Source organism: Vanellus vanellus, assembly GCF_965231255.1.
Source record: "Vanellus vanellus genome assembly, chromosome: 2".
Lineage (NCBI taxonomy): Eukaryota > Metazoa > Chordata > Aves > Charadriiformes > Charadriidae > Vanellus > Vanellus vanellus.
Window position 1 is genome coordinate 16,724,954 of NC_138906.1, and position 27,276 is coordinate 16,752,229.

The following is a 27,276-nucleotide window of genomic DNA, read 5'->3' on the forward strand; positions in this document are numbered from 1 at the left end:
AAGTTTGCCGATGATACCAAGCTGTTTGGCGAGGTAGCCACACTGGAGGGGAGGGATGCCATCCAGAGGGACCTGGACAGGCTGGAGAGGTGGGCCTAAGCCAATCTCATGCAGTTCAACAAGGCCAAGTGCAAGGTCTTACATCTGGGTCAGGGCAGTTCCAAGCACAAATACAGGCTTGGCGGGGAATGGCTGGAGAGCAGCCCTGAGGAGAAGGACCTGGGTGTGCTGATTGACAAGAAGCTCAACATGAGCTGGCAATGTGCAATTGCCCGGCCTGGGGAAGAGAAGGCTCTGGGGAGATCTTATTGCGGCCTTCCAGTACCTAAAGGGGGCCTACAGGAGAACTGGGGAAGGACTTTTTACTTGGGCATGTAGTGATAGGATGAGGGGGAATGGCTTTAAACTAGAAGAGGGCAGGTTCAGATTGAACATTAGGAAGAAGTTTTTCACTTTGAGGGTAATAAGACACTGGAACAGGTTGCCCAGAGAGGTTGCGGAAGCTCCATCCCTGGAGGTGTTCAAGGCCAGGCTGGACATGGCCTTGGGCAACCTGGTCTAGTGGGAGGTGTCCCTGCCTATGGCAGGGGGGTTGGAACTCAATGATCTTCAAGGTCCTTTCCAACCTAAACCATTCTGTGATTCTATGATCATTAAGGAAATGGTTGTCCTTAGAGTAAACTTTTCCCATTGACCTTTGTTATTCTTTCTTGCCTCCCGTCCTCCATGTGGCTTTACTATTTTTATCTTAGTTGTTCACTGTTTATACCAGCTTTAAAACCAGGTTTGATCATAACTGCACATAAAAGTAATGAATTTGAAATGCTAGCCTGTCTTGTGTTTTTAAAGATAATCTAAATAAATGTGGAGATTACAAGACACTAAGAATAGGTGACCTATAAAGAATAATGATTTGGTGCCTGACTCATAGTGCTTGTAGCACTTCATCATTCAAAACACATTTTTACTGATCAGGAAACTTTTAAGTTGGTATTTAGTCTGAGCCTTTCAGCCTCGTAGAGATCTCTGCTCTAGGTAGCATCTTTGTGCGTTCAAATGTAGCAACCTTCATCTAAACCAAGAAAAGTGTCTAAATCTGTAGATTTGCAAACTGAAGACTGCCATCTGCAGCAGGAAAACACAAATAAGCTCATCACAGTGGTGTGTAATCTTTGGTAGATCTATTTTAAGTTCTTCAGTATTGCACCTGTCACTGTCACTACTGAAGAAGCACTTTTCCACCTTTGTGGCATCAGATCTGAAGTTATGATCTGTTGTGTGTTGTGAATACAGAAGCTAAGACAGTTTAGTTGAGAAGTATTGGGAGGATTTACTTGTGTGTTCACGAACATACTTTCACAAAACTTAATGTGAAGGTTTGCTAAGTAGATTTCTTCGTTACTAGATGCCTTATGGGGTGTGACTCTTGAGTATATGTCTTCTAGTGTTTGTACTTTTACGGGGGGTTCTTTAGTTTTCTCAAACATCTTAGCCGCTCTCTTGATACCTTGCTGTCTTGGTACGTGAAAAAACTTCTCTTAATAAGAGCTACAAACTGCAGTGCATGGTTTTGTTTGTTGGTGTGTTGTTTGTTTTTTTTTCTTATAACAAAAGTTGTAATTTGGCAGAGTATGAGATGGGAACTCTGATACTGTTGTCAATATGTCAATTACTTAGGGCAAGTTTAGGTATACTCTTGCCAGCCTGTGCTTATTTGTGCAGGTCATGTTTCTGCTCATTGCTATATGACAGTGTATTTGTATTATGTGTTATATAGAGGAATAAAGTGCTTAAAATGCAGATACTGTGAAGTTTACAAAAGTGTGCTTGTTTAACAGACTAGCTTTCAGTTACTACTGTGATTCACCATGTGCTTTTTCTACAGACTTTATTTCTTCTCTGTAGCACTGAAGTAGATAATGCTGAAAGGGTTTTTTGTTTGTTTATTTTTGAAATCAGAAATAAGCTTGATACTTTAAGGTGATGCTCTGGAAACGTCTTTAGTTTGAATTTTTTAACTGAACTGACATGAGCTTTTTTATGGAATGCACATGTGACTTCTTAAAAGGCACGTAGATTGTTCAGGTTGTTACGGAAAATTTCTTTTTGGTTGTCTGACATGAGCTACTGAGCCTTAACTTGTAAATGAACAAATTTACACAAATGTTGATACTTTATTTTCTTGGTAATGGTTTTGATGTTTTGCTGTCCCCATGTAACTTGAATACTGTGTAATGTTCAGTATAAATATCAGGTCAAGTCGATTACTATTTAAATGTGAATGACTGCTTGAGATAATGACACTGTACTATACAGAAGAGGTAGTTAAACCTGACAAGAATATTGCAAATGAAGCAATTCTATGAGAAAGTACCGTTGTTGTTGTTTTGTGTGTTACAGACCCTGTGTAAACCGCATGGTTCACTGCCTGATTTATCTTTTTTCTTACTTTTTTTTTGTTCATTTTCTTTTTTCCCCCAACCAAAAATAAAGTTGCATATGTGTTGGGAACCTTCTGAGCCTCTTTATTAACATTAGAATTGCATAGTGCTCGTTGCATTAAAAGTCAAGGAGTTTCAGAGTTGGAAGGGACCTAGAGATCATCTAGTCCAACTCCCCTGCTAAAGCAGGATTGCCCAGAGCACATTACTCAGGACCGCATCCAGGCGGGTCCTGAAAATCGCCAAAGGAGGGGACTCCACGACCTCCCTGGGCAGCCTGTGCCAGTGCTCTGTCACCCTCACCGTAAAGAAGTGTTTCTGTGTATTTGAACGGAACTTCCTGTGTTCTAACTTGTGCCCATTACCCCTCATCCTGTCACTGGGAACCACTGAAAAGAGCCTGGCTCCATCCTCCTTCAACCCACCCTTTAGATACTTGTATGCCATAATAAGGTCTCCCCTCAGCCTTCTCTTCTCCAGGCTCAAGAGTCCCAGCTCTCGCAGCCCTTCCTCATAAGGCAGGTGCTCCAATCCCTTAATCATCTTAGTTGCCCTTCGCTGGACTCGCTCCAGCAGTTCCCCGTCCCTCTTGAACTGGGGAGCCCAAAACTGTACACAGTATTCCAGTTGTGGCCTCACCAGTGCAGAGTAGAGGGGGAGAATGACCTCCCTCAGCCTACTGGCCACACTCTTCCCTATGCAGCCCAGGATTCCATTGGCCTTTTTGGCAACAAGGGCACATTGCTGGGCCATGGATAATTTACTGTCTACTAGGACCCCCAGATCCTTCTCCTCAGAGCTACTTCCCAGCAGGTCCACCCCTAACCTATACTGGTGTCTAGCATTCTTCCTCCCCAGGTGCAGGACCTTGTACTTGGTTTTGTTGAAGCTCATTAGGTTCTTCTCTGCCCAACTCTCCAGCCTGTCCAGGTCACGCTGGATGGCAGCACGGCCCTCTGGGGTGTCAGCCACCCCACCCCATTTGGTATCATCAGTGAAATTGCTGAGGATACACTCTGTCCCCTCATCCAGGTCATTAATGAATATATTGAACAAAATTGGATGGAGTATTGACCCCTTGGGGACACCACTGTCACAGGCCTCCAACTAGACTCCATGCTGCTGATCACAACCCTCTGAGTTCTGTCACAAATTTCGTAGAAGAAAAAATTATCAGGCTACAAAACACAAAGACTAAAATAAATGTGGCTTGCACTCCCACTCCTGATATCCTGTGGCTCAGGGAGAGAACAGCTGTGGAAGTATGACTCTGTTTTTTGTGCTCTTCTTACTGTCATTGGTAGGGATGCACATGGGCTCCTTTTTGAGATAGCGTTAAGCAAAATGGCCCTCTGATAAAATCCACACTTGTCCTGCAGTTAGTTTCCAAAAATGTTTTTACATTCTTTGAAATGCCTAGCATTTAAGTTAGCCTGGTCAACCAATTTGGACATTTGTTTATTTAAAGTCCTTGAGTAGTTGCACAATTGGTTGTTTAGAGGTCTGACCTTCAAGCTCCATGTAACATTAAGTTTCAGAGTCTTACTGCTAATTCGGGGGGGGGGGGGGGGGGAATAGTAGCTCTAGGTACTGTTTTCGAGATCTGGTTTTAATACTTTTTAACAAAAGAAACCAAATCCTGTTCTTAGACTTGTTTTTTCTTCAGAATCTTTAAGCATCTGTAGATCTGGAAAGCTGTTGATCTCCGCAGTTTGTGCAGTCTGGCCTGTGGAAGGGGATGTTTTTAAGCTTGCAGTAGACAAATTCTGGGGAGATAGAGGCACTTCTCAGACTGTGTGTTATAGCTTTATTCCCTTGCTTGGTGTTTTTCTCTGCCTTACCAGTCTTGATTGTGTGCTGCTGCCAAGTTGATGAATGGATCTAGATTGAGACATGCCTTAACTGCAAAAGAAAAGAGGTTGGTTTAATGAGGATCATTTGAAAACCTGGTCTGAGAAACAACTACTGTGGAAGGAGTGGTAGATTTTTTTTTTTTTTTTTCCCCATAGTTGACATAGCCCACATTTCTCTCAAAGTTTTCTAAAACTTCACCCAACTCGGTTGAGTTCTTTTAAAGTCCTGTTACCTATTTAAATATAGATTTATAACCCAGTGCTGTGTATGGTATTCTGCTATGATACGTAACTGGAAGTTGAGGCACCCTGTCTATGTTGGAACACAACCCTATGTGCATATGAGCATTAGTGTCCTTCAGAAGAGTAGTGAGACAGAATAGAAACTTGTTTGCTGTGAAGTTGGGCTACCATGTTACTTGTTACTCAAATGACCCTGGTTTTTGTTTGTTTTTTTTTTTTTTTCAGCGCTCAGTACTGTTAACATTAGTATCAAGTCCCTGTGACTAGTAAAAATGCTGGAATCCAAGTGTACAGCTTTTGCCATCCAAAATTATTTGAGTTGATATGCAGTACTGCTGACGCACAGTAATTTTTAAGCAAGCAGCAAGATATTGCTGTGTCTATCTTTTAACTTGGGAACTGGATATAATTTTATTATGTGTCAGCTGGGGCAAAGTCACATGAGATGGGCTGAGCTGGTTTAACTTTGTTGGTATTGATAAGAGGTAATTCCACTGTTTTCCTAGAGCTTGCCATGTTCTTTACCTTACCAGTCTGTGAACAGATTTAGTTCACAGCAGAAGACCTCATCTAAGAGTAACTCCCCTCTCCTCCATGGGTTGCAGGGCTGCATAGACTGAAGAGTTCCATGAGAGTCAAAGTGGTTACAGAGGAAAAGATAGGGAATTTTTATAGCTGTTAGCAGCACTGGGGAGATGGGATAGCTCCTTCTGCTAGTTTTGAGCTGCTAGCAATTCCCAAACAAAATATTTCAAACTGATACCGAGTCCTGTGGTTCTGAGTGCATGTCGTGCAGTGGCAATTTGGCAAGCAGCTGAGTCACTTCAGTCTTTTTAGGTAGTCTGCACAAGACCTGTGCCTCGGAAGATTGAGGTGTTAAATTCCGTTAGTGATCTATACTGCATAATTAATGTATGTGTTAGATACTAGAGTTTTCCTGATTCCCAGGATTCCTAGGTTGTGTACATTACCCTGTCTAGCATGTCTTTAGGTAGTCTGAACAAGACTAGTGCCTGGGAAGATGGAGGTTTCAAATTCCCAGGGAAACGGTGGAATCACCATCCTTGTGGGTGTTTAAAAGGTGGCTAGATGTGATGCTTGTGGACGTGGTTTAGTGGTGGTTTTGGCAGTATTAGGTTGATGGTTGGACTCGATCTTAAAGATCCCTTCAAACCTAGACAATTCTATGATTCTGTGATTACGTTTGTGAACTATACTGCCTAATTAATGTATGTGTTAAATACTAGAGTTTTCCTGATTCCCAGGGTTCCTAGGTTGTGTATGTTACCCTGTTTAGCATGCCTTGAGCTAATCTTGTTCATTTCTTCATCTCTGCTTGTCTGTTTTTCACAGTAGTTTAAAATGTGTAACTGATTTCTTTTCCATTTTCTGGTAACAGGACAGCAAACCACTCTCCATTTCTTCTATCATTGTTGTGATCTCTAGTACTACTGTTGTTAGGCTTCTGGGTCCAATACCTTTGTGTCTTCCACCTCCCTACCACCAGTCACTGAACAAGCATAGCAGGTGAAAATTTCCCAGAAGTTGTAAGTAATTAGCTGCTGGCAGTTCATGAATATGGAAGCAAAATTTTTCCAAGAAGAGGGCAGACTCCTTGCATACTCTTAGAAGTGTCTGGTTTGAACATGGGGAAAGCGGTTGAATATGATGCTCAAGATGATGTGGCTGACCTAATTACTAATCAGTGTTCCAGATAAAAAGACTAATAATTAGCAAGGTTTCTTGATAGTCTGTTAATTACAAAAACACGTATTTTTAAAAGTAAATTAGATCACATTTTCACCGAGCAATTGCTATTTAATCCTATGCAGCTATTTTAAGTTGGCATTTGTAGCAGAGATCTAATTATTGTAGTAATTACAGTGGAATCCTTCGTAATTGACTACTCATGAGACTGACATCAGTTGATTAACAGAAGCGATCTCCATCGTTTTTCTCCATGTTAGGAGTATGAAGGGACAGTTTTAGACTCTGCTATAATAACAAGAAAACAATTTTCTTTACTGCACAGAGTGATTTGGGGCGTTGAGAGATCTTGGCAGCCTCAGAAGGGAAGATCTACAGCCATGTGATTTGGGTGAATCCTTCAGGCAGCTTAAATTGATGTGAGAAGGTGTTTACCCTGTGTCCATACATACCAGCAGTCATAATAGAAAAATAGCTTACAATTGCTTGTGGGCCAGACTGGGGAGGGTGGGGAAGAGAAGTGATTTGTTGTCTTTCTCAGGACCCATCACAGGGGGAAAGCAAGGAATGACATAATGCTGCTTGTTGACCCATGACTTCAGTCCTGTTTTGATCATGTGTGCTTGTTGTGACCAAATTTAAACTATTGCTGACAATTTATATGATACTCATGTACTTGATGTGAAGAGGGTAGAAGCTGCATGTATGCTTAGTGTTGCCTTGCTGTTACCAAAGGTTAGATCTATAAGCTGCTATTCAGGAGTTGGGCTTTGCTGTCTCAGAGTCAAGGATCAGTGTAACTAAGGGACTGATCTTATGCCTGTTGAAGACTTACGTGATCTGCAAGGCAGGATCAGTGCCCTGATCAGTACGACTTCAGTCAGGTTGGGAGCTCTTAACCTGCAGTTGTTTGGAAACAGATGCTGTAACAAACTTGTCAGAACGTCTTCACTGTTTTGCGTGTAATAATGTGTGACTGGATATACATGTGAGGTAGTGAAAGCAAAAGTGTGTGGTATTTTTCTGTAATAAGTGCTTCTGTAATAAGCTGTGATACTTGCTGTTCGGGAAGAACTTCGCATCTTTGCTTTCAGTCATACTAGAAGCCATTAGAGCCACTTGCTGCCCTAAAGATAAGAAAAATGCAATGGAAATCTGGAGCATTGCTGAACAGTTTACCTTGATCTAGGATGGCTACTATGTTCTGGCTGTGTTCTATACTTGCAGCACCATCACTGGTGCTGGCCTGTCCCTGGCTGAGCCCTTTCTATTGCAGTGGCAGATAACTACCCCCCACCCCGAGAGTCCCACAGAAACGTATCTCTGAAGCCTGAACTGGCTCAAGGGAGGAGGAAGGAATAATGTGAGTGATGGGTGGCATAAAAAAAAATCTTAATTTTTTTTTGCATGTAATTCTCTGAGATCGCTCTCCATGATCCTTCTAATCTTGGATATAAGTTGTGTCTGATTAGTAAGTTGCAGGACAGCTAAGATGTGGTAACAGGAGGAGAAGGTGAAGAGAATGAGCCAGTTCAGTTGTTTTATTCCTTTCTGTCTCCTTTGTGCACAGATTTATGGGTTGAATCTATGGATAAATTTCCTTTAGAGTAGGTTAAAAATCACTTTTCTGAAAGAGGTCACCTTCCCCGATCATGCAGGTTACTGAGATCCTCATATGGCTGAGAGACAGGATACATATCCCATACCTCACTAAGCCAAGGAAAGGGTGAGGCTGGGGAGTGATTTTGATGCAGTAGGTCATGGAAGTACTTCAGTAGTCCCTACCATATGTTATGGGATGAGTTAGTCTGAATGGTCTTGGTGTGCAGCTGGGTCTTCTAGCAACTTTGCTGTGTTGTCTTCCACTATCCTTCCACAAGTAAACATTGCTGATGTGAGATAACCAAGGTGTGGGAACAATATTGTCCCTGTGAATTTAGCAGTCAAAAGTCTTTAGCCTGGAATCCGGTTGCTCTTGTACCAGTTCATCGCTTCTGGGTGACATAATTAACAACTTCTGATTTTTATCCTCTCCCCCCCCCCCCCCCCCCCCCCCATGTTTCCTTATTTCATTTTAATTGTAACGTGCTTGTGTTTAAGATGAGCTGCAATTTTGTTGGATTCTTCTTGTGTGTTTAGTTTTCTTCTAAAAGTTTTGGATCACAAGTTGCTAGAAGGTAAAATGTCCTTTATAGTTCTTGTACCTTAAATGTTAGTGTGAGCTGTGAGGTGGTAACTTTGGAAAGCACTTCTGCCATGCAAGGGATGGTTGTGAGAGGATTCTCCCCACTCATACTGATGTAAATCAGAAGGTCCATGGAGACCAGTAGATGGGCAGTGGTTTGACATGGTTCCCGGTAATGTCAGAATCAATTGTAGTGTCCTTTTGTATAGTTTTTGTATTTCAGAGGCAAAGATGTGATAATGATGTGCGCAGACTTGAACTCACTTCTGTGTCCTTTTTATAAGTAGCAATATTTTTTAAAACTCTTTCCACTTGCTGTGCGTGGCTTCCTCCACCACCCTGTGTTTTGCTTCCCCCAACAAAGAGAACACTCCCTTCTTTAGGGTAGGCTTTCAGAATTTGGAGACTTTCTGCTCTGTTCTATGCACTGGACTTCAGATTTGGCTGTGCCTTACATGATTATTTCTTTTTAGAGCTCTGGAATAATTTGGGGAAATTATTTGAAGAAACATGCAGTCAAATTACAAAACTGTGGATTGTTACTTTCGTTTCACTCATTGCTACTGCAGTAACTTTTTTTTTTTTAATTGACTTTCTGAAATCATAACATGCATTCTGTCCCTTTGGTTTGTTCAGCTGTCAATGATAGGGTTATGTCACTTAGTCTTTTAATATCTTGTGTTGTGGTTATCTTTCTTTAAATGTAGTCTCCAAGGTGTGCTGCAGAGTAAATATTTCATCAGACATCTTTGTGCTCTGTCAGTGCCAGTTTTCTTTGAGAAATTGTAACTAACTTGGAATCCAATAATCGTGTTGCCAAAAACTTACCAAGTATTACCAAAATGTGAAAGAAGGCAAATACTGCTTGCTTTCTGTTGCTGCGCTTCTGCTTGCAAGCAACAGTGCCTACTTGGAGTCAGGTTAAACTGCAATTATAGTATCCTTTCTTCTGTGTTCTGATTATTGTAATTCTGCTTTGTTTTTTATGTAGTGTGCTAGAAATGCAACAAGTATGCAAGTACTAAACTTGTTTTAAAGAATTACACCCATGTCCTTGTGTTATCATTTGAGAGGTCCTGTTTTCCCCCAAAGCAAAAGTGAACCAAAGCTCTAATTCCTTTAGGTTGCCGTGAGAGCTGTTCTGCTGTGTTCCTGCTTTCCCTAGTGCCTTTGATGCTGCCAGTTTGCTTTAGATTGGCTTTTCGCTCTTTGATGTTTTGAAACATGCATGACAATACTGATACAATAATAGTGGATACAAGGGACAAACTTGATATCTTAAAATAAATAGAAAGGGAGACTACAGAATAAAGAATGGTGTTCAGATCTAATTTTGCATAGGAAATTTTTTAAATACATCATGCCTTGCTACATTCTGGGTGGTCAGAAGGCAGGCTGCTGTTTTGGTGGGCTTTTCCTACAGACTGTCTAATTAGAGGGAAATTTCTAAAGGGGGAAAGTGGTTGTTGAGCTTTTGTTTGTTTGAACAACTAGCAGGGTAATCTGGTAAGTGTTGGAATTTTAACATCGAAATACTTTTCTGGACAGTATAGTGGGATGAATAAGGTGCAGTTTCATGTTACTGGCTGGGTGTTGTGCAAAGTGGTGAAGCAGCTCTTTTTCTTAGACACCCTCTGTCTCTGGGCTGAGTGCTCCTACTGCATCCCTTTGACTCTGGGATTGTCTGACCACGTGAGGAGCCAATGTAGGAAGCTAACCTGATGGAAAATTAACTTGGCAGTGGGGGAAGAGCAATGAGATTTCTAGGTTCTGGGTGAACTCTGAGTAGCTTTAAACACAAATTTATATGAGCATTAGTACAAAGCAGAGGGAATGAAGTTTGAGAAACAGTACTATACCATCGTTTTGAAAGTACTGGATCAAATTAGCATTATAGCATAACCAGCTCCCAAAGTGTATTTCTGATAGCTTTTTATGTCAGGCAGAGAAAGCAACTGAAGAGGGAAGCTTTTCTGGATATAAGCCTAACTAATAGGTTGAAAATAATTAAACATAAAAGTGGAAGGCAGTTTCAGTGAGAATAAACTACCTTCAATAGGTATGTGTTGTGAAACAGGGTATGTATGAAAGATCCAGGGGAAGCAAGTTGAGAGGGAGGGGGAAGAAACTGCTAAGGCTCCTGTGTTCTTTAGTAGTTCAGACTGAGTTTTTGTAAGACAACTGCAGCTATTCCAATGTAATTTCAGTAAGGATACCTTGACACAGAAATCTGAATGCACTGAAAGTGGAAACTGATGAATAGGAACAAATAATACATGAACAGTTAATATTTACATGAACAGCTTACCTCAAAAGGAGGAACGGAACAAGGTGAGATCCATCTAGCAATGGACGTGCAGAATAAGAAGAGAATATTCTGTAAATATTTGTAGTAAGATGAAACCTCCTTGATTGTATTTGATACTGAGTTGGTTGAAATATTTATCTTCCATAGCTTTTCATGAGTCTTAATTTTTTTTTTTCCTTGGCATTAATTTTAAAAAGACGTTTTTTAGTCTAATTGATGCAGCTACGCCAGTTTAATGACTAGCTGCTACCAAAGGGAATCATCTTTCTCTCTTCTTCCCTTTCCTCACTGCCACCTGCCCGCCCTGCAGTTAAGGGAGCTAATTTGTCAGAAGACTAATTGTTTCTAATTGTTTTCAGGGAGATAACAGGAGAAGAGAGATGGCTTTCTGTGGATTTGGTTTCCTAAGCTGTCATCATAGGTTCGGTCTGGCATAAGGCAGTAGTAATATGGAGAATGACAGCAAGGGGCACAAGGCTGCACGCACCTCGTGGTGGTAGCTAACTGTTCGATGAGTTTCCTTCTAACATGACAAATTACAACCTTTGAGCTTGACTAACCCACCTAAAATTCATGTTAGGAATTTAAAGAAACAGTATGAAATTATTTCACAGCTATTTGAGAAATTCTAAGGGGCAGATGATGTTCCAGAGAAGAAGGGGAAAAGGCACTGCAACCATGCTTCTTAAAATAAAAGCAACATAAAACCCACAAAAAACCCTCAAACAAAACCCTCCAAACCATAGTCCCATAATAGCCTGTTGAAAAGGTAAGAGCTAAAGGGTTACAAACAAGCTATCTTAACAGCAGTTCCTGGAGGAGTATGGATAATGTAAATTATTTGGCCCCAGTAATCACCTGGAAGATACTAATCTCTTCGTGAACAACTAATATAAGTTCTTCAAGAACAAACCCCAGTTAATCCAGTCTAACTTCTTTCTGTGGCAGGGCAAGGGACCTAGTGGATAGTTGCATCTTGACTTTTAAAACAAGCTTTTTGATACTGCTTTGTTATGCAATGAACGGAAACAGCTGAAACTGTTGTATAGCAGAAATATATATGATTGGAAAACCATATCCAGAAATGGATGAACAGTCAAAGTGAAAAGATTTGTTAAATTTCTGAACAGATCTGTCTTTAAATACCGTGTTGGTCTTTTCAGGAGTGAGTTGAACTACAGCACCTACATATTAAATCAAGGTAACATGAAGGGCAGCCAGCATGTTTGTTTAGGATTTGGAATAAAAAAATCATTCTAACAAACTGAAAAAACCACTGCTTTTTAAATGGAAGGCTACAGTGAATGAGGTGTTGCATTTGGCTGGGAGTCATCAGCTGTGCAATCACAGTGGAGAATGACTGCAGAATAGAAACTGAAGCTGTATTAGGTCAGTTAACTGTAGACATTTAACATGCTTTCATGTTAAAAATGAGTGCTTCCAGAGTTACCAGTGGAACCTGATTATTACCAGGAGAGAGAGACATGCTCTCTCAAGTGCTGAGCCACCAGCTGAGATGTTGAAGTTGGAGGCAAAGTTGTTGTTGCTGATTTCTGTCCAAATAAATGAGAACTTGGTGCATGGGGCGTAAGGGGTAGGTTTCCTTGTCTGTTTATTTTCTTTTATTTAGTGAAGTGTCTTTGTGATGAATTGAAACAGATACCAACAGCAGATTAGTTTACCTGTTTCAGTGGAGAAACTGTTATCCAGTAGCTTTCATAATATGTGGGTCTGCTAACACGCTGTGCTTAAGTACTGAGTACTTTTGTAATTGGGATGAAAGGCAAAACTATAACTTGTGCTTCTGTTTCAAGAATATTGTCAAGTTTTCTTTAAATACTTGTTACTGGACCCTGTTAGGAAATTAGTCTAGACTACTGGTACTAGCAGTGACCATTTTCATATCAGAGAGGGATCACAGAAATTGAAATCTTAATTTAGTGTCGAACCCCCTTTTCTTCTGTATAACAAAGCAATTTTTTGTGTTTGAAAACAATTTGGGATAAATGCACCAGGAATCCTTCATATGTTTATAAAAACAGTAAGCTTTTGCTGTTATTCAAAAGCCGTTGGCTATTACTATGTATTTGACATAGTATCCTACTGTACTATATGGAAATAAAGCTTAATTTTCTGTTCTGTAACAGTTGTGGCTGTTGGGACAAATTTCTGAAGACTTATTGCTGTTTACACAAATTTGAGGTGTCTGGCAGCAGGTCTTCACTGAAAGAAATTATTTTGTGCCATACCCAAGAAAATTTAAGTTGTCACATCTCCTAGGTGATGCATGTGTCTGCACTTAGCAAATGCTAGAGGATCAAAATCAGTCCAGTGAGTTATACTTGTGACTGTATGATACATCTTACTCTCACAATTAGTCTCTTTTTGTGAAGAAACTTTTTAATAGAGGATAGATGTGAAAAAATCACTGCAGCTTGTTTGAAGGTAAAGACAGGTTAAAATCCTATGAATAATTGCAACAGAATTATACCTTGGAACAGTTTTTAGCTTGAGGCTGCACTAACTCTGCAGTTTACAGTAAAGCCTAGTTTACAATTTTCTTGGGTTTTGTTTTTTTTTTTTTTCTTTTTTAGTTTGGACAGTAGATGTTAATTGCCTTTATTGTACTGAAGAGGGGATAAATTGAAGTCGGACAGACAAACATGTAATAAGATCGTACAGATGAACACTGATATGTTTTTACTTCAATATCAAAACCAGTTATCCCTGCCGTCCTTTTGCTGCAATTCCTGGTTCAAGTATTTCAGTAATCTGGTTTATAGCATCTCAGTGATAGTTGTATTGGTACAGCTGATGCAATACTGGTTTACTGAGCACCTAGGAAGGAACAGTATAGAAACTTAAGAAAACAGCTTTGGTACTAGGGAAAAATTACTGTGGTATATTGTCAGTAAACTTTATATGCATGCACACGTCTTGCTATGTGGGTTTTTGTTAATTCTATATGAACTCTGCTGATACTACTTGCTGTCTTGACAGCACCACAGGAAGAATGGAATGCATTAGAAAATCACTAGAATTCATAATGTTACTAATCTGTTAGTTGGGTTGTAGTAACAGATATAAATGTAACTTCCTTTTAAGCTTGAAAAATAGTTGCAGACTTCTAAAAGTTAATTATTCTTACCCTCGTGGTTTATAGTTTAATAATAAACTTCATTTGGCAGATTAGGAGGGGGAAGAGGTGGATAATGGAAAGCATTGCAATAAGCAAGAATGTCTTTAGGAATCATTCTCTGGGTAAAAATAGTTGCTTCCCTTCTAAATAGGAGATGATGGCAGGCCTTCTTTCTGTTTTTCTGATGTCACTGGCAATAAATGGCTGTAGCAAATAATAATACCAGAGTGAATATCTGTCTTCAGCTACTTGTTATAATCTGTACGTCTAATCAGTCTTAAGTGTATCTCCAGAAATATGTAAAGATGGATTTATGTAGCTAGGTGTGCCAAGAACAGGCAACTTGACTCGCTAAGTTTAGTAACGCAAGTGTTGTGTGTGTTTGTGTCGGAGGGAGAGCTCCACCTACTGGAGAAACCTTCCGGTTTATGGAGTGCATTTTTGAGTCGTGTGTGATATCGATTTCTTAGGTCTGGTCTCAGGGATTTGGAATGAGAACATTTGCAAATAAATGGTCTTCCTTCAACTTTTAAAAAGTCTGAGTTCTGAAAGTATTTTCTCAGATTTTAATCTTGACTTTTTTGTTTATAGGAACATCATCTCCAACGGGCTATCTCAGCACAACAAGTATATGGAGAGAAGAGGGATAACATGGTTATACCGGTTCCAGAAGCAGAAAGTAACATTGCATACTATGAATCTATATATCCTGGAGAATTTAAAATGCCAAAGCAGCTGATTCACATACAGCGTAAGTAAAATCACTCGTCAATTGAAGTCTACACTGAGAAATTCATTTTGCTGGTAGTTCAAGAGATTACTCTTAAATGTCTGTTGAGCTTGTATCAAGACTGACTTCTGAGAATTAATTTTTTCCAACATGTAAAGGAATATATACTTCTTACAGAAGAGGTATATTTAGTTCTTGATCAAAAGGTAGATAAACGTCCTTTTTGAGTTTATGTCTGTATGTTAATACTTTAAATCCAGCAGTCTCAAAGGCCTGTTTCTGCCCTCTATAACACTCAGTAGTTACAGATTGCTTAACCAGGATAAAACAACAGTAGAGTGGATTGGGAAGCCAAGCAGGAATGGCAGTAGTAGTAGTATTTGCCTATGCCTGGATGGAAGTATCTAAAAGCAGGTGTTTTTTGATATCACTGATGACTTGCAAATGTGGTGGGATTTTGTTTTTGTGGGAAGATAGCAGGTATTCTGTATGGATGTGACCCTTGACGTGAGCACCACATACCTCAGATAACTTTTGAAAACATTATAAAAATTACAATCTGTTGCAGAATTCTGTTGCATGGTGTAATTAGTAGAATTTTAAAAGTAGTATCTGTGCTATGTAAACAGATCTCGTGCCTAATTAATAGACTTTTGTCAGTCCAAGCCTCAGTGATGGCGTAAAGTATTAGAATCCTAGAGTAGTTTGGGTCGGAAGGGACCTTTAAAGGTCATCTAGTCCAATATCCTCTGCAATGAGCAGGGACATCTTCCACTAGATCAGGTAGATTAGAGCATGTTGCTCTGCTTCTAAGTAAACGAAGAGACTAATACTAGCAGTCTTCCATGCAGATATTAAGGTTACATTTTTTCATTCTTCTTTTCCTTATCTAGTGGTCTAACAGCTGAAATAGTGATTTTCAGCTGCATTGTCTTCTACCTGCTTATTTATTAAAAGCAAGTGATGCTTTTCGTAATGTGTTTCCAGATGTGTACTTGAAGAAATTTGTGTCCCTTACTAACTAGAACGACTGGAATGAGGCATGAGAATTAGGGAGATCTTGTTTTGAATGCAGAATGCTGCATTTTCATAGGGTATTGTGGAAAACAGAACAGTTGTTTGTGTTCTGCAAAGCATTACTTGTATTTGGAGATACCTTGCTACATAGGTAGCTGGGCTAGTTTAGTCTGACTCTTCTACATCCAACAATAATTGATGAGAACGTGTGTAAGGTCATTGTAATACTGTCTGCAATTGTAGAGGTACCTTTTAAAGTGTGTTTGGCCTGAACTATAGATAATACAATACATAAAACCGCTGAATACTAGACAGCATTGAAAATTTTGACCAATTTAAAAATTTCTTACTGAAAGCAATGAGGTTCAAAGCCACTTGTTGGCTTGACCACTAGTAAGCTTTCATTGGTTAACAAAAGCATAATCAAATAGATACCAACTTTTTTCCCTGATTTTTAACAGTGTAGTTTTTTCAAGAAAGAAACCTAATAACTACTAAGTAGTATTATTTCTGCATTCAAACAAACAATTTTGGTTTTGTCTTCAGAAGAATCTGGTCTGTACTCCAGACACTGCTATTAGAACAAAACATTTCTGTAGTAAAACTAACTTCAACTTTCACTGTATCCTTTAGCTTTTAGTTTGGATGCTGAGCAGCCGGATTATGACTTGGATTCGGAAGATGAAATCTTTGTGAATAAGTTGAAGAAAAGAATGGACATCTCTCCTTTGCAATTTGAGGAGATGATAGACAGACTAGAAAAGGGCAGCGGTCAGCAGGTACAATGGTACTTTGAATAAAGAATTTGAAATACGCACTCTATACATTGCTATATGAAAGTGACATGCTGGGTTTTACATTTAGCCAGTCAGCCTGCAAGAGGCCAAGCTGTTGCTGAAGGAAGATGATGAATTGATCAGAGAAGTGTATGAGTACTGGATTAAAAAGAGGAAAAACTGTCGAGGTCCCTCTCTTATCCCAGCAGTGAAACAAGAGAAGCGAGATGGTTCCAGCACAAATGACCCTTATGTTGCTTTTAGAAGACGGACAGAAAAGATGCAGACACGAAAAGTAAGTAGTTCAATACCTCCCTCTGCTTGCTTTCTCTTCATTCCCCCCTTCCCACAAAGTACTTATATGAAGAAACAATTCAGCTATGTTATATAAAACAATAAAAGTTGGGGTGTTCTTTTGTTTTAATCTGCAAGGGTAAAAACCTGAAAGAAACTACTTTAGGACAGCTATAAGTTTGCATTCATTATTTTTTCACTAAATTTACTGCTAAACCTGCTTAAAGTGTTGGTAAGCTGTAACTCATTGACAACATGCACATGCTTCTCTTTGTTTTAGCATGTGACTCTTATATATATGTGCTTAAATATTTAGAACTTTAATTCAGATTATTTAATTTAAATGATGTGGGGAAACATATACACTATGTATCTACAGAATCGAAAAAATGATGAAGCATCTTATGAGAAGATGCTTAAGCTGCGTCGAGATCTGAGTCGTGCAGTAACCATCCTGGAGATGATAAAGAGGAGGGAAAAAAGCAAGAGAGAGTTGCTGCATTTAACACTGGAAATTATGGAAAAGAGGTAACTTTTATTGAAAATTCACTGCAGAAAGCTTTGGAAACTACCATGTATTCTGATTCCCACAAATACTTAAAACAGAGATTTTTAAAATAAGTATTTAGACTCTTACGTATTTACAGAATAGCATATTCTCACATATGGCTATGGAGAGCAAAATAAAACATTAGGAAGTCGCTTATTATGGGGAAGTGATCTGTCACACCAGTCTACATTGTTTTATTACATGTGCACATATATTCAAATGTATGTATATATCCTTTATATTGTACAGGAGGAGAGAGCATAGTTTCAGATAAACTCATTTGGAAATTTGTGTTAAACTTAAATGCATAGATTAAGGAAATCCCAGCTAATAGTAAGGCCATTTCCAATCACTACTGTTCTTTTTCTTCATAACTGCTGTTCTTTTTTAGCAAAGCTTGATCTAATACCCTCTTCAGGAAAACAAATAAGCATTTCATACAGTATAAAATGTTGTTCTGTGAGTCATCTCCAACTAGTGTTTCTTTTGACATCCTGTTTGTCAGGCTGTGCTGAAGACCAAATGCTCTGCTCTGTCAACTGTCTCTTCCCAATCAACTGAGATTCACGTTTGTAATGTGGAGTTGTTCTTTAGGTTGACACTTAAAATTTGAATAGACTTGTCTACCTTAAGCATCCATGTTTGAAAACAAGTGTTTTGAGTCAGTATTTTAAAGCTTTTTAAACTAACTTTTTGGTCTGACTTCTTAAACACACAAGTCAAATGTCTCTAGCAGGACACTTTTTTCAAGCACTGACCGTTTTCGGTAGAAATAGAGAGGGGAGAAATCTCAAAGATTTTCCAGTAGTTTTTTCAAGAAAATAAGCTGTTTAGTAGAGGAAAGACTAATGCCCCCCTCAGAACGGAAAACCACTTCAACTCAGCACTTTCCACAGGACTCGAAATGTAGTATGTTTCGTGAATTTGCTTGTTGTGAGGATTAATGAATAAAACACACTGCCTCACTGTTTAAAACTTTTTGGGTGATAAATGCATGTTTTGAAATGGTACCTGTCCATAAGTGAGGGAGGAGGGAAACCTTCTCCTGTTCTTTCCTTCTAGTTTCTGCTTCTTTCCCTTACAGAATTATCTTTTGGAGATGTTGTACAGGCTTTACAGGGTAGTTACCCTTTTTATTTATTTGTCAGCGTTAGTCATCGCAATGAAGTTTCCATGTGATTAGTCCCATTTTCTGGAATAATACTTTCTGTACATCTTGCTGTTGTCCTGGATGTCCCTTTATCCCAAGTTGCAAGTATTAGTCTGTGTTTCTCTGTTGCACCTTTTTTTTACCAGACGTACATTGTAAACATGCCAACAAATAAAAAATAATTCTGATTTCAGGTATAATTTGGGTGACTACAGTGGAGAGATCATGTCTGAGGTCATGGCACAGCGGCAGCCGATTAAACCTACCTATGCTATTCCCATCATTCCTGTGACTAACAGCAGTCCTTTTAAACACCAAGAAGCTATGGAACTGAAAGAATTTAAAGTTAAAGTGAGTAACAGAGTTATTAGTTCATGCTGTTATGTATCCAAGATACAGTGTTTTGGATGGTAGGAGGAGGAAGTTTTTGGAAACAGAGTAGCAAAGCTGCAATTGGAATAAGATGCTTTGTTCTGTTGGAGTTAGGAGGATAACATACAGACTACTAGCATTCCTAAAGACAGAAATAAAGGAGGTCTAGACGAACTATAGACAAAAGGATACATGCAATTATATTCTTATTCTGGGGGATACAACCATTTTTCTCTAATACTATCCATAAAGTTAGGATATCTTGAACAAAACTATATTTATTAACTAGATATTGGACAAAGATAGGATTAATGAGGTGAAATCCATATCTTGTTCTAAATTAGGTAGTTATTTTAATCTGGAGGATTATTTTTTGTTTTGTTTTAAATATGATCCAGTGATATTCTCAGCATGCTGTATATCTTTGTCTGGTTTTGTATTTAAGTATCAAATAATCTTATTTGACTTAGACAGCTGACCAGTGCTTTTTTCCCTGCAGACTTTAATTTTGTGTCATACAAAGCATAACTACACTGCCAACAACTGAGCATATTAAATAGGTCAGGTAGCCCAGGAGAAATGCTGAGGTGTAATTTGAATTTTAGACAAAGACTTCTTATAACTGAAGAATGTCCAAAGGCTGTTCTGAATCTGACAGGGTGGCTTCAATCAGTGAATACTTCCGCTGATAGTAGAGTACTGTAACTGAGATTGCTGGAGTGTACTTACCTGTTAGTGATGTTGGGTCAATGCAGTGTCTCTCAACATAAAAGAAATAGGTTTCTTGGAAACAAGAAATGCACTTAAATTTGACTTTGCATAGTATGGGGAAATGTGTTTAATTTTTAGAGGATTTTCTGATATTCTAGGTATCTTTGAGAAGTCGTACTTCTGTTTTTGCCTTTAAAGCATTGTTTGGTATGTAGGCACTTATGCAGTGTTGGGGAATTACTATTAATTTAAAATGTTAGAAAATAACAAAGGGGCCTCATGGAGATAATTGTAGATATATTGGTCCACTTCTCCAAAGTAGTACTGTTTTCTTAACCGCTAGTGTGTTATCCAGAACGGATTGAGCAAATGGTCCTTGATTCCGCCTTGTCTGTTAAACGTGTCAATTACTGGAAACGAAATACAGATATTCATGAAATGACTGTGTTTTGCTATCAAGATGATGGAGAGAGGAGTTCCCTTTTTAGCTTGCTTACACAGGAGTTTTCTAAAACCCCTGTTTGAATCTAATTTGATTGTGTGTGTAATTTTACGCTGCCTTTTTTTTTCTTGCAGCAAGATAAACCTGATGTTATTAGACCCAAAAGAAAGTATGAGAAGAAGCCGAAAGTCTTACCTTCGTCTGCTGCTGCTACTCCTCAACAGACAAGTCCTGCTGCACTGCCAGTCTTTAATGCTAAAGATTTGAATCAGTATGATTTTCCTAGCTCAGATGAAGAACCTCTCTCCCAGGTAGGACCTCTTGAGTTCTGTTCTGCTCTTGGGGAAAGAATAGAAGTAAAATTCCTGAATTTACTAATATCTCTCCTCATACACTCCCCATCCCCTCTTTAAAGGTTTTGTCTGGTTCTTCGGAGGCTGAGGAAGAAAATGATCCCGATGGTCCTTTCGCCTTCCGTAGGAAAGCAGGCTGTCAGTACTATGCTGTAAGTAGAATTTCCTAATGTGTTTTAAGACAGAGCATCATTGTGGGAAAATATCTTGTGTTTAATTGTTTAAAATTATTTTAAGCCTCATTTAGACCAACCTGGCAACTGGCCATGGAGTAGCCCTAAGGAGGGAAGATTAGGAGATGTGCGTTACAGATACTGCTTAACCACCCTCACTGTACCCCAGAGGTGTATTGGGTTTGCACGAAGACGGGTCGGCCGTGGTGGAAGGTAAGTGCTACGTAATTCTTGCTGTTTTTTAAAAATAATAATAAAAATCAGTAAGCTATAAAAAGCAAAGCTTAAAAAAACCAACCACCCTCAAAAATGGAGACATCAGAGAGATTGACTTTTTGAATACTTCCATTCACTACAAGTTTCCTTAGCTGGTTACCATCTCCATTTTTATTTTGCAGGAGTAGAAGCTGCTTTGGTACTGTTTCTTAAATGTTTCTAGGGTTTTTTTTATTGCTGGCACTCCCAAGTTCTGAAGTGAAAATACATGTATGTTTTCAATTGTGATTAGTGATTTGTATTTAAATGATTTGCATAGTTGTCTTCAAATATCAGTATTTAAAAATAGCAAAAATCACGTTTTTCAGAAAATGCTTTTCTGAGTTTGGACCATATTTGCTGATTTGCTAGTTGTAGATGAGAATTTTGGGAGGAATACTTAAGTGACCACAACTGTTAAATTTCAAACATTGTAAAAAAAAAAAAAAAAAAAAAAATCAAAGTAGTAAGGACTTCAGGCCTTTTGCTTTGAAGCATCTTTATCAAAACCAATTTATATATATTACATATATATAAAAATAATAGCACTTATACAGTGCTGTTTCTTAAATATCATGCGATATCTTTAAGAAAACAGTACATTAGTATTAAATTTTTATTTTTAAAAATGTAATAATGTGATTTGGCTTTCAGATTAATGCTTAGCACCCCTTCACATATTAGCAAGTCAGGTTGGCATATCAGCAAAATCAGAACGGAGCTGAAGGCTCTTACTGGGATTTTGCAAGGGGATTTGGAAGTTAATGTGCAACATCCCCACTGCATTGGGATGGTTGAGGGTATATTCAGTATATACGGGAGTGGGGCTTTTGGACTGAAGTGACTTTGGGGGGGGCATTTGAATTGCTCTTTAGTTACTTTAGTTACTTAAGCATTTTTATTTTATTCTATAGGGGTTTTTTCTTTGCATTGTGGAACTCTGTTTTCCAGCCTGATGATTTAAAAAAAAATAAATATGTTTTTGCAGTGTCTTAATGTATATATGATGAAGTACATCAGTTCTTCAAACAGTAAAAGCTAGGCTATACATGTGAAGAGAAACCTAAATGTACTACTTATTGTGAAATAATATCTAGCCATGCATTGTGTCTGGGGAGGGTTGCTTGCTCTAGGACAGTTTCATGTAGCTTTTTCTGTCTTTTTGTTGCCCCCAAGCACACATGGCAAACTTGTGGCTTTCTTGGTATATTCTTGCCACTGTATAATTCTGCATTGTTTTCCTGTTTTAGGGTACTACTAGACAGAGCGCACTCGGACTACGATAATACATTTCATCAGCTGGATTTGGAAATGCTTTCCTCATCACAACAACACTCTTCAATCAGTCAATTTGCCAATACCTCAGAAACAAATACCTCGGACAAATCTTTCTCAAAAGACCTCAGTCAGATACTAGTCAATATCAAATCATGTAGATGGCGGCATTTTAGGCCTCGGACACCATCCCTACATGACAGTGACAATGATGAACTCTCCTGTAGGAAATTATACAGGGGTATAAATCGAACAGGCACAGCACAACCCGGGACCCAGACATGCAGTACCTCTATACAAAGTAAAAGTAGCAGTGGTTCAGCACATTTTGGTATGTTTATTTTGACAAACTTGCTTCTAGAAATTTTAAAATTGACTCAGAAATTCCAGAACATCATTAGGTCATCCATACTTTACATCACGATCTATTATGATGGTAACAGCTCATCTTCACTGTTTCTTTTTATTTGCTACATAGACTGTTTATTTGTATTTATTGCTAGCAGTAGTGTACTGCATCTCAAATTTATGCTAGTGCCCCCTTGGTGTATGTAGTTACAATTTTAGAAATATGGAGGTTTAGAACCAGTATTGTGTAGGGTTTAAGTTGACTCTGCAGATCTGGATTTTTAAAATTGAAAATGCGTTGATTGAAATGTTGATATAAATATTACATTCCAGATTTTTTTCTAGTACAAGGTGTGGTGGTAGTGGGAAATGTTTAGTTAAAATGTTTGCATTTAAAGTCACGGCATGTTATGAATTCTTCTTTGAACTTAAATGAAATTAAACGCCATTTCCTATCCAAAAAATACCCAGCCTACCCCTGATGCACTTGCTCATGCTTGGCAAAACTCTGGGACTAATCACCTCTACATCTTGACGGCAAGTGGCAGAATACATCTTATAGAACGCAAATTACAGAATTGAGGACGTGACTCTTAAGAAAACTTGATATGGTGTTAATTGTTTTTTAATTGGAATACTGTTGGGTAGCATCACTCTTTATATTGGGTTCTTCAGACTGGAAGACTGGGTATTTACGTAGTTAGACTGTAACTTAAATAACTCTTGAATTTTGATCAGTCATTAGATTAAATGTCATCTTTTTATAGAAAGTAAAGTGAAGTAGTTTTTTACAAAGAAATAACTTTAAAAGTTCACCACCATTTTGTATGGAGTCTCTAGAATCGTGTTTTCCTTGCCATTTTGAATTATGGCTCTGGAAATAAATTAGAAAACCTGGATAATGTAGGAGTAGGGTGGGGAGAGATGTGTATACCTAATAAACTCCCCAGTTTGTGGGATGTTTTGGAGATTTTCCTCAAGCCAACAGTGTTACCCTGGTATCAGATGGCTATAATCCTCCTTTTTCCAATACATTTTGTACCTTTCCTCCCTGCACCACCTGGTGCTATCTTCTTGAAAAGTCTTCCTCTTTGTATTTTTAGACCTGGTGGGCAGCTTTGTTCTGCTGCTTTATTTCATGCTTCCTCTCCATGCTGTCCTAGAGTAGGTCCTTGTCCCCATCCCCCATTCTTTCCTCTTTTATGGCTCTTCTTGCTGGAAATGTATTAGGGCTAAAACTGATGGTTCTTCTGGTTTGTGATCTAAGCACAACTTCGGTATTCAAGTTCTGCCCCTCCAGTGTTTCAAATCAGTAACCCAAGTCCAGAACTGATGAGAGCATGTCTAGTGGCCAGTCTGAACTGTGATAAAATGGTAGTCAGGTTACTAATATGAAAATAAAACTAATGTGTGATGAATAGATTATAAATACTCTATAAAGTATTAATGGACAATACATTACATTTGAAAATCATGTAGATGTGAAAAGATGCCTGATTGAGTTTAAAGCATCTGTCTTGGTGTGTGTATTTAAATAAACACACACAGCCCCCCTATAATCTATTTTTCTTAACTAAATGATTAAGATCTTTATCTACATCATTTAGGAATGAATGCAATTGTTATGTATGGTGATGAGTTTTGTACAAGGTTTTAATTGTGTGGTTGTATTTTGAAGCCTATGGGAAAGTAATACATATGTGTAATATGTAATATGCTAGGTACTTTAATTTGTGCTTGGAATTCTATGCATGTGGTTTATCATCTACGTAAAATATTTAAGGTAGTATTTGAGCTTTTCCACATTTAACGGTTGTGGAGTTTTTATTTGGGTTTGCTACTGGAAGGAAATAGTCAATGAAAAATATAACTGTCTAAATTCATTGATACGCTTTAAATTAGTTACCACAGTCTTTGGGTAGTCACTTGTTATTGACATAACCAGGTACCTTATACCAGTACAATTATTTATAATCTTAATCTGGATTCTTGTAGCATTGGAGGTGTATATGAGTTTGTGTCTACGTGGCATAATGATGATTGTATAGGTGTAAGTGTTTGAAAGGAGCATATGGTCTAGTTCATCTTGGTGGCATTCTGCTTTCTAGTGTTTTTTCAGTTTTTTAAAGGATTCTTTAAGATACATTGTCTACACTGGTTACAGGTGTGTTTGTATGTCTCCTACATATGAGTTTGACTTCTTCAAAGGTGCCTGTCAGTTGGGGCTGCAGCTGCCGAGTTGTCTTCTTACTTTCTGTAGCAAATACTGTAAAGAACATCAGGTATCTAACATCTGTACTAAAGTTTTTTTTAATAGTCACTACTGCAGATTTACAGCCCTGTAGAGTGTCCCTGTTCCCTTTTCTTAGCTGTCTTTTGTTGTGGGTATGGATTTTTTTAGGTTTGTGTCTCTTGGCCTTTTAGGGTTTTTGAAGTGTCAGTAGGTCCTTTTACCAGAAAACTTCATTGAATCATAGAATGGTTTAGCTTGAAAGGAACCTTGAAGATCACCTAGTTCCAACCTCCCCGCCATAGGCAGGGACACCTTCCATTAGACTAGGTTGCTCAAAGCCCCATCCAGCCTGGCCTTGAACACCTCCAGGGATGGAGCTTCCACAACTTCTCTGGGCAACCTGTTCTAGTGCCTTACCACCCTCAAAGTGAAAAATTTCTTCCTAACATGTAATCTAAATCTGCCCTCTTCCAGTTTGAAGCCATCCCCCCTCGTGGTATCACTACATACCCTTGTAAAAAGTCTTTCCCCAGCTCTCCTGTAGGCCCCTTTAGGAACTGGAAGGCTGCTATAAGGTCTCTCCAAATCTTTCTCTTCTCCAGGCTGAACAACCCCAACTCTCTCAGCCTCTCCTCATAGGAGAGGTGCCCCAGCCCTTTCATCATCTCTGTGGCCCTCCTCTGGACACGCTCCAGCAGGTCCATGTCCTTCTTATGTTGGGGCTCCAGAGCTGGACGCAGTACTCCCAGGTGGGGTCTCACCAGAGCAGAGGGGGAGAACCATGTCCCTTGACCTGCTGGCCACACAGATGATTAGTTTTGTCTATTTCCAAGAAGTTTAGAGAAGCCTTGAGTTTTTTCCACCTTGAATGGTCCAGACAACGTGCTGCTGACATGGAAAAATTGCTGTGGAAAACATTGCTTTTCAAGTCTGTTATATGTGGCCAACACCGGCATGAAGCTGAGATGGTATCTCAGGTCTTCTGTTAATCAGAGGACATGTTATAAAAGCTGTGCTGTGGCATACCATTCTTGGGCTACAGGAAGCATTGTTTTTCATCCTGAAGATCAGTGAGAGGTTTCCCCCAAAAAGCCAGACATTTCATAAATGTTTTGAAGTGCCTTTGACACTGAAGAAATGCAAATTATTCTGGTCCTGGCTTTCAGAGTGTTAAGCATAAAAGATCTGTGGAAGATAAAGCTGTTGCATTGAGATTTTGTATGTAAACTGAGAAGGGATGTCTTAAAAAAAAAAATCCCTTACAAGTTACTTGAAAACAGGGCTTGGACTGGACTTGTCATGTGCTGAAGGATAGCCTTTAGCAACAGGATCATGTGGCTAAGAAAAGCAGCATCTCTTTTGAAGATGGTGGTTCCTTTTCATGTTACTAAGGAATTACAAAAAAGCATCCTTTGCCTTCTTGCAAAAAGAGCTGATTCAAGGATCTTCAGGCATATGTTATATAGAACACCACTAAAAAGCAAGCAAGAGTGTAAGAGCATGATTCTTGCGGAGGAATAACTTGCTCAGTAGGGAAGGTATTCACTCTACACAAAATGCAACAAAATTATTTCAGAAAAGGAGCCTGTATTGCTTTATAATCTCATCAAGTTTCTGAGTCATGATCTTCAGAGATGGAGCTTGTGTCTTAAGTCTGCAGTGTACAGTAGGCATGAATATTCATCTGAAGTATTTGTGTCCCAGAAATTCAGTCTTCCCTGTTAGAATGAGTGATCTAGTTCTGCCAGACAAATGGTAGTCTTCAAGCTGCATCACGTTATAGAGAGACTGTGCTTTCTGCTGGAGACTTGCTGTTAAATATGTTGCATTCATATTTTTGGATGCTCGCATCTAGAAATCTAAAGCTTGAGACATTTAAAACTGCACAGCATGTATAATACTGTTGCAGCTTTGTGTTCAGGAGGCAGACCAGAGATACCAATCACTAGTGAAAGATTCACACACTAGTTCCCAGGCTCCACAAGTAAGACCAGGCAACCATCCTGCATTCTGTTCTTTTCTGCCTTCTTCATCCAGAAGCTGGGTAACTTTGAAAAGTCTACAAGCTGTAAAGACTAAAGTGGCTAGCAGTCAACTAGAGTCTACTCTCTAAATTTGTAATTCTTTCTTTGAGAAGAAGCTTGACTATTCGAGTAGAAGGCTGACTGAAAGTTCTTCAAGAGTTACGGGTGTTTGGGATTGTATATCACAGAATCATAGAATAGTTTAGGTTGGAAGGGACCTTAAAGATCATCTAGTTCCAACCCCACTGCCATGGGCAGGGACACCTTCCAGTAGGCCAGGTTGCTCAAAGCCTCATCCAGCCTGGCCTTGAACATTTCCAGGGATGGGGCCTCCACAACTTCCTTGGGCAACCTGTTCCAGTTTCTCACCACCCTCACAGTAAAAAATTTTTTCCTAATGCCTATTCTAAATCTCCCCTCTTCCAGTTTGAAGATGTTACCCCTTATCCTATCACTACATGCCCTTGTATCGTATATGAAAAATATATGTATAAAATACTGCAGGCATCCAGAATATAGTTAAAGAATCGAGAGTAGCTTACCTTGCATTTTCTTGTAAACTAGAGATTTAGATGATGTGCTGCAAGTTGTGTTTTTCTATTCAGTAAGTTTTTCTGTGGTAATTCCATAGAAAGAACATTTTTCCAGTAAACCTGAATGGGGTTTTTTTGCATCTCTTAATCTTGCTTAAAAGCAG

The 27,276-nt window shown here is 38.9% G+C and overlaps 1 protein-coding gene across 6 annotated transcripts in view; it reads left to right on the forward strand.

The window, feature by feature from the left end:
• EPC1 (enhancer of polycomb homolog 1) overlaps positions 1-27,276 on the forward strand; it is a 70,331-nt gene that overhangs the window by 32,573 nt on the left and 10,482 nt on the right. For all 6 annotated transcript variants that reach the window (XR_014268900.1, XM_082479997.1, XM_082479993.1 and 3 more), the window contains exons 2-10: positions 14,468-14,627; positions 16,257-16,402; positions 16,488-16,694; positions 17,073-17,221; positions 18,588-18,744; positions 20,053-20,229; positions 20,334-20,423; positions 20,509-20,657; positions 21,950-22,305. Coding sequence is in view for 5 of the 6 variants with exons in the window: in XM_082479993.1 (XP_082336119.1) it covers positions 14,468-14,627; positions 16,257-16,402; positions 16,488-16,694; positions 17,073-17,221; positions 18,588-18,744; positions 20,053-20,229; positions 20,334-20,423; positions 20,509-20,657; positions 21,950-22,305 (1,591 nt within the window). In the remaining variant the exon portion in view is untranslated. The remainder of the gene's footprint in view (positions 1-14,467; positions 14,628-16,256; positions 16,403-16,487; positions 16,695-17,072; positions 17,222-18,587; positions 18,745-20,052; positions 20,230-20,333; positions 20,424-20,508; positions 20,658-21,949; positions 22,306-27,276) is intronic.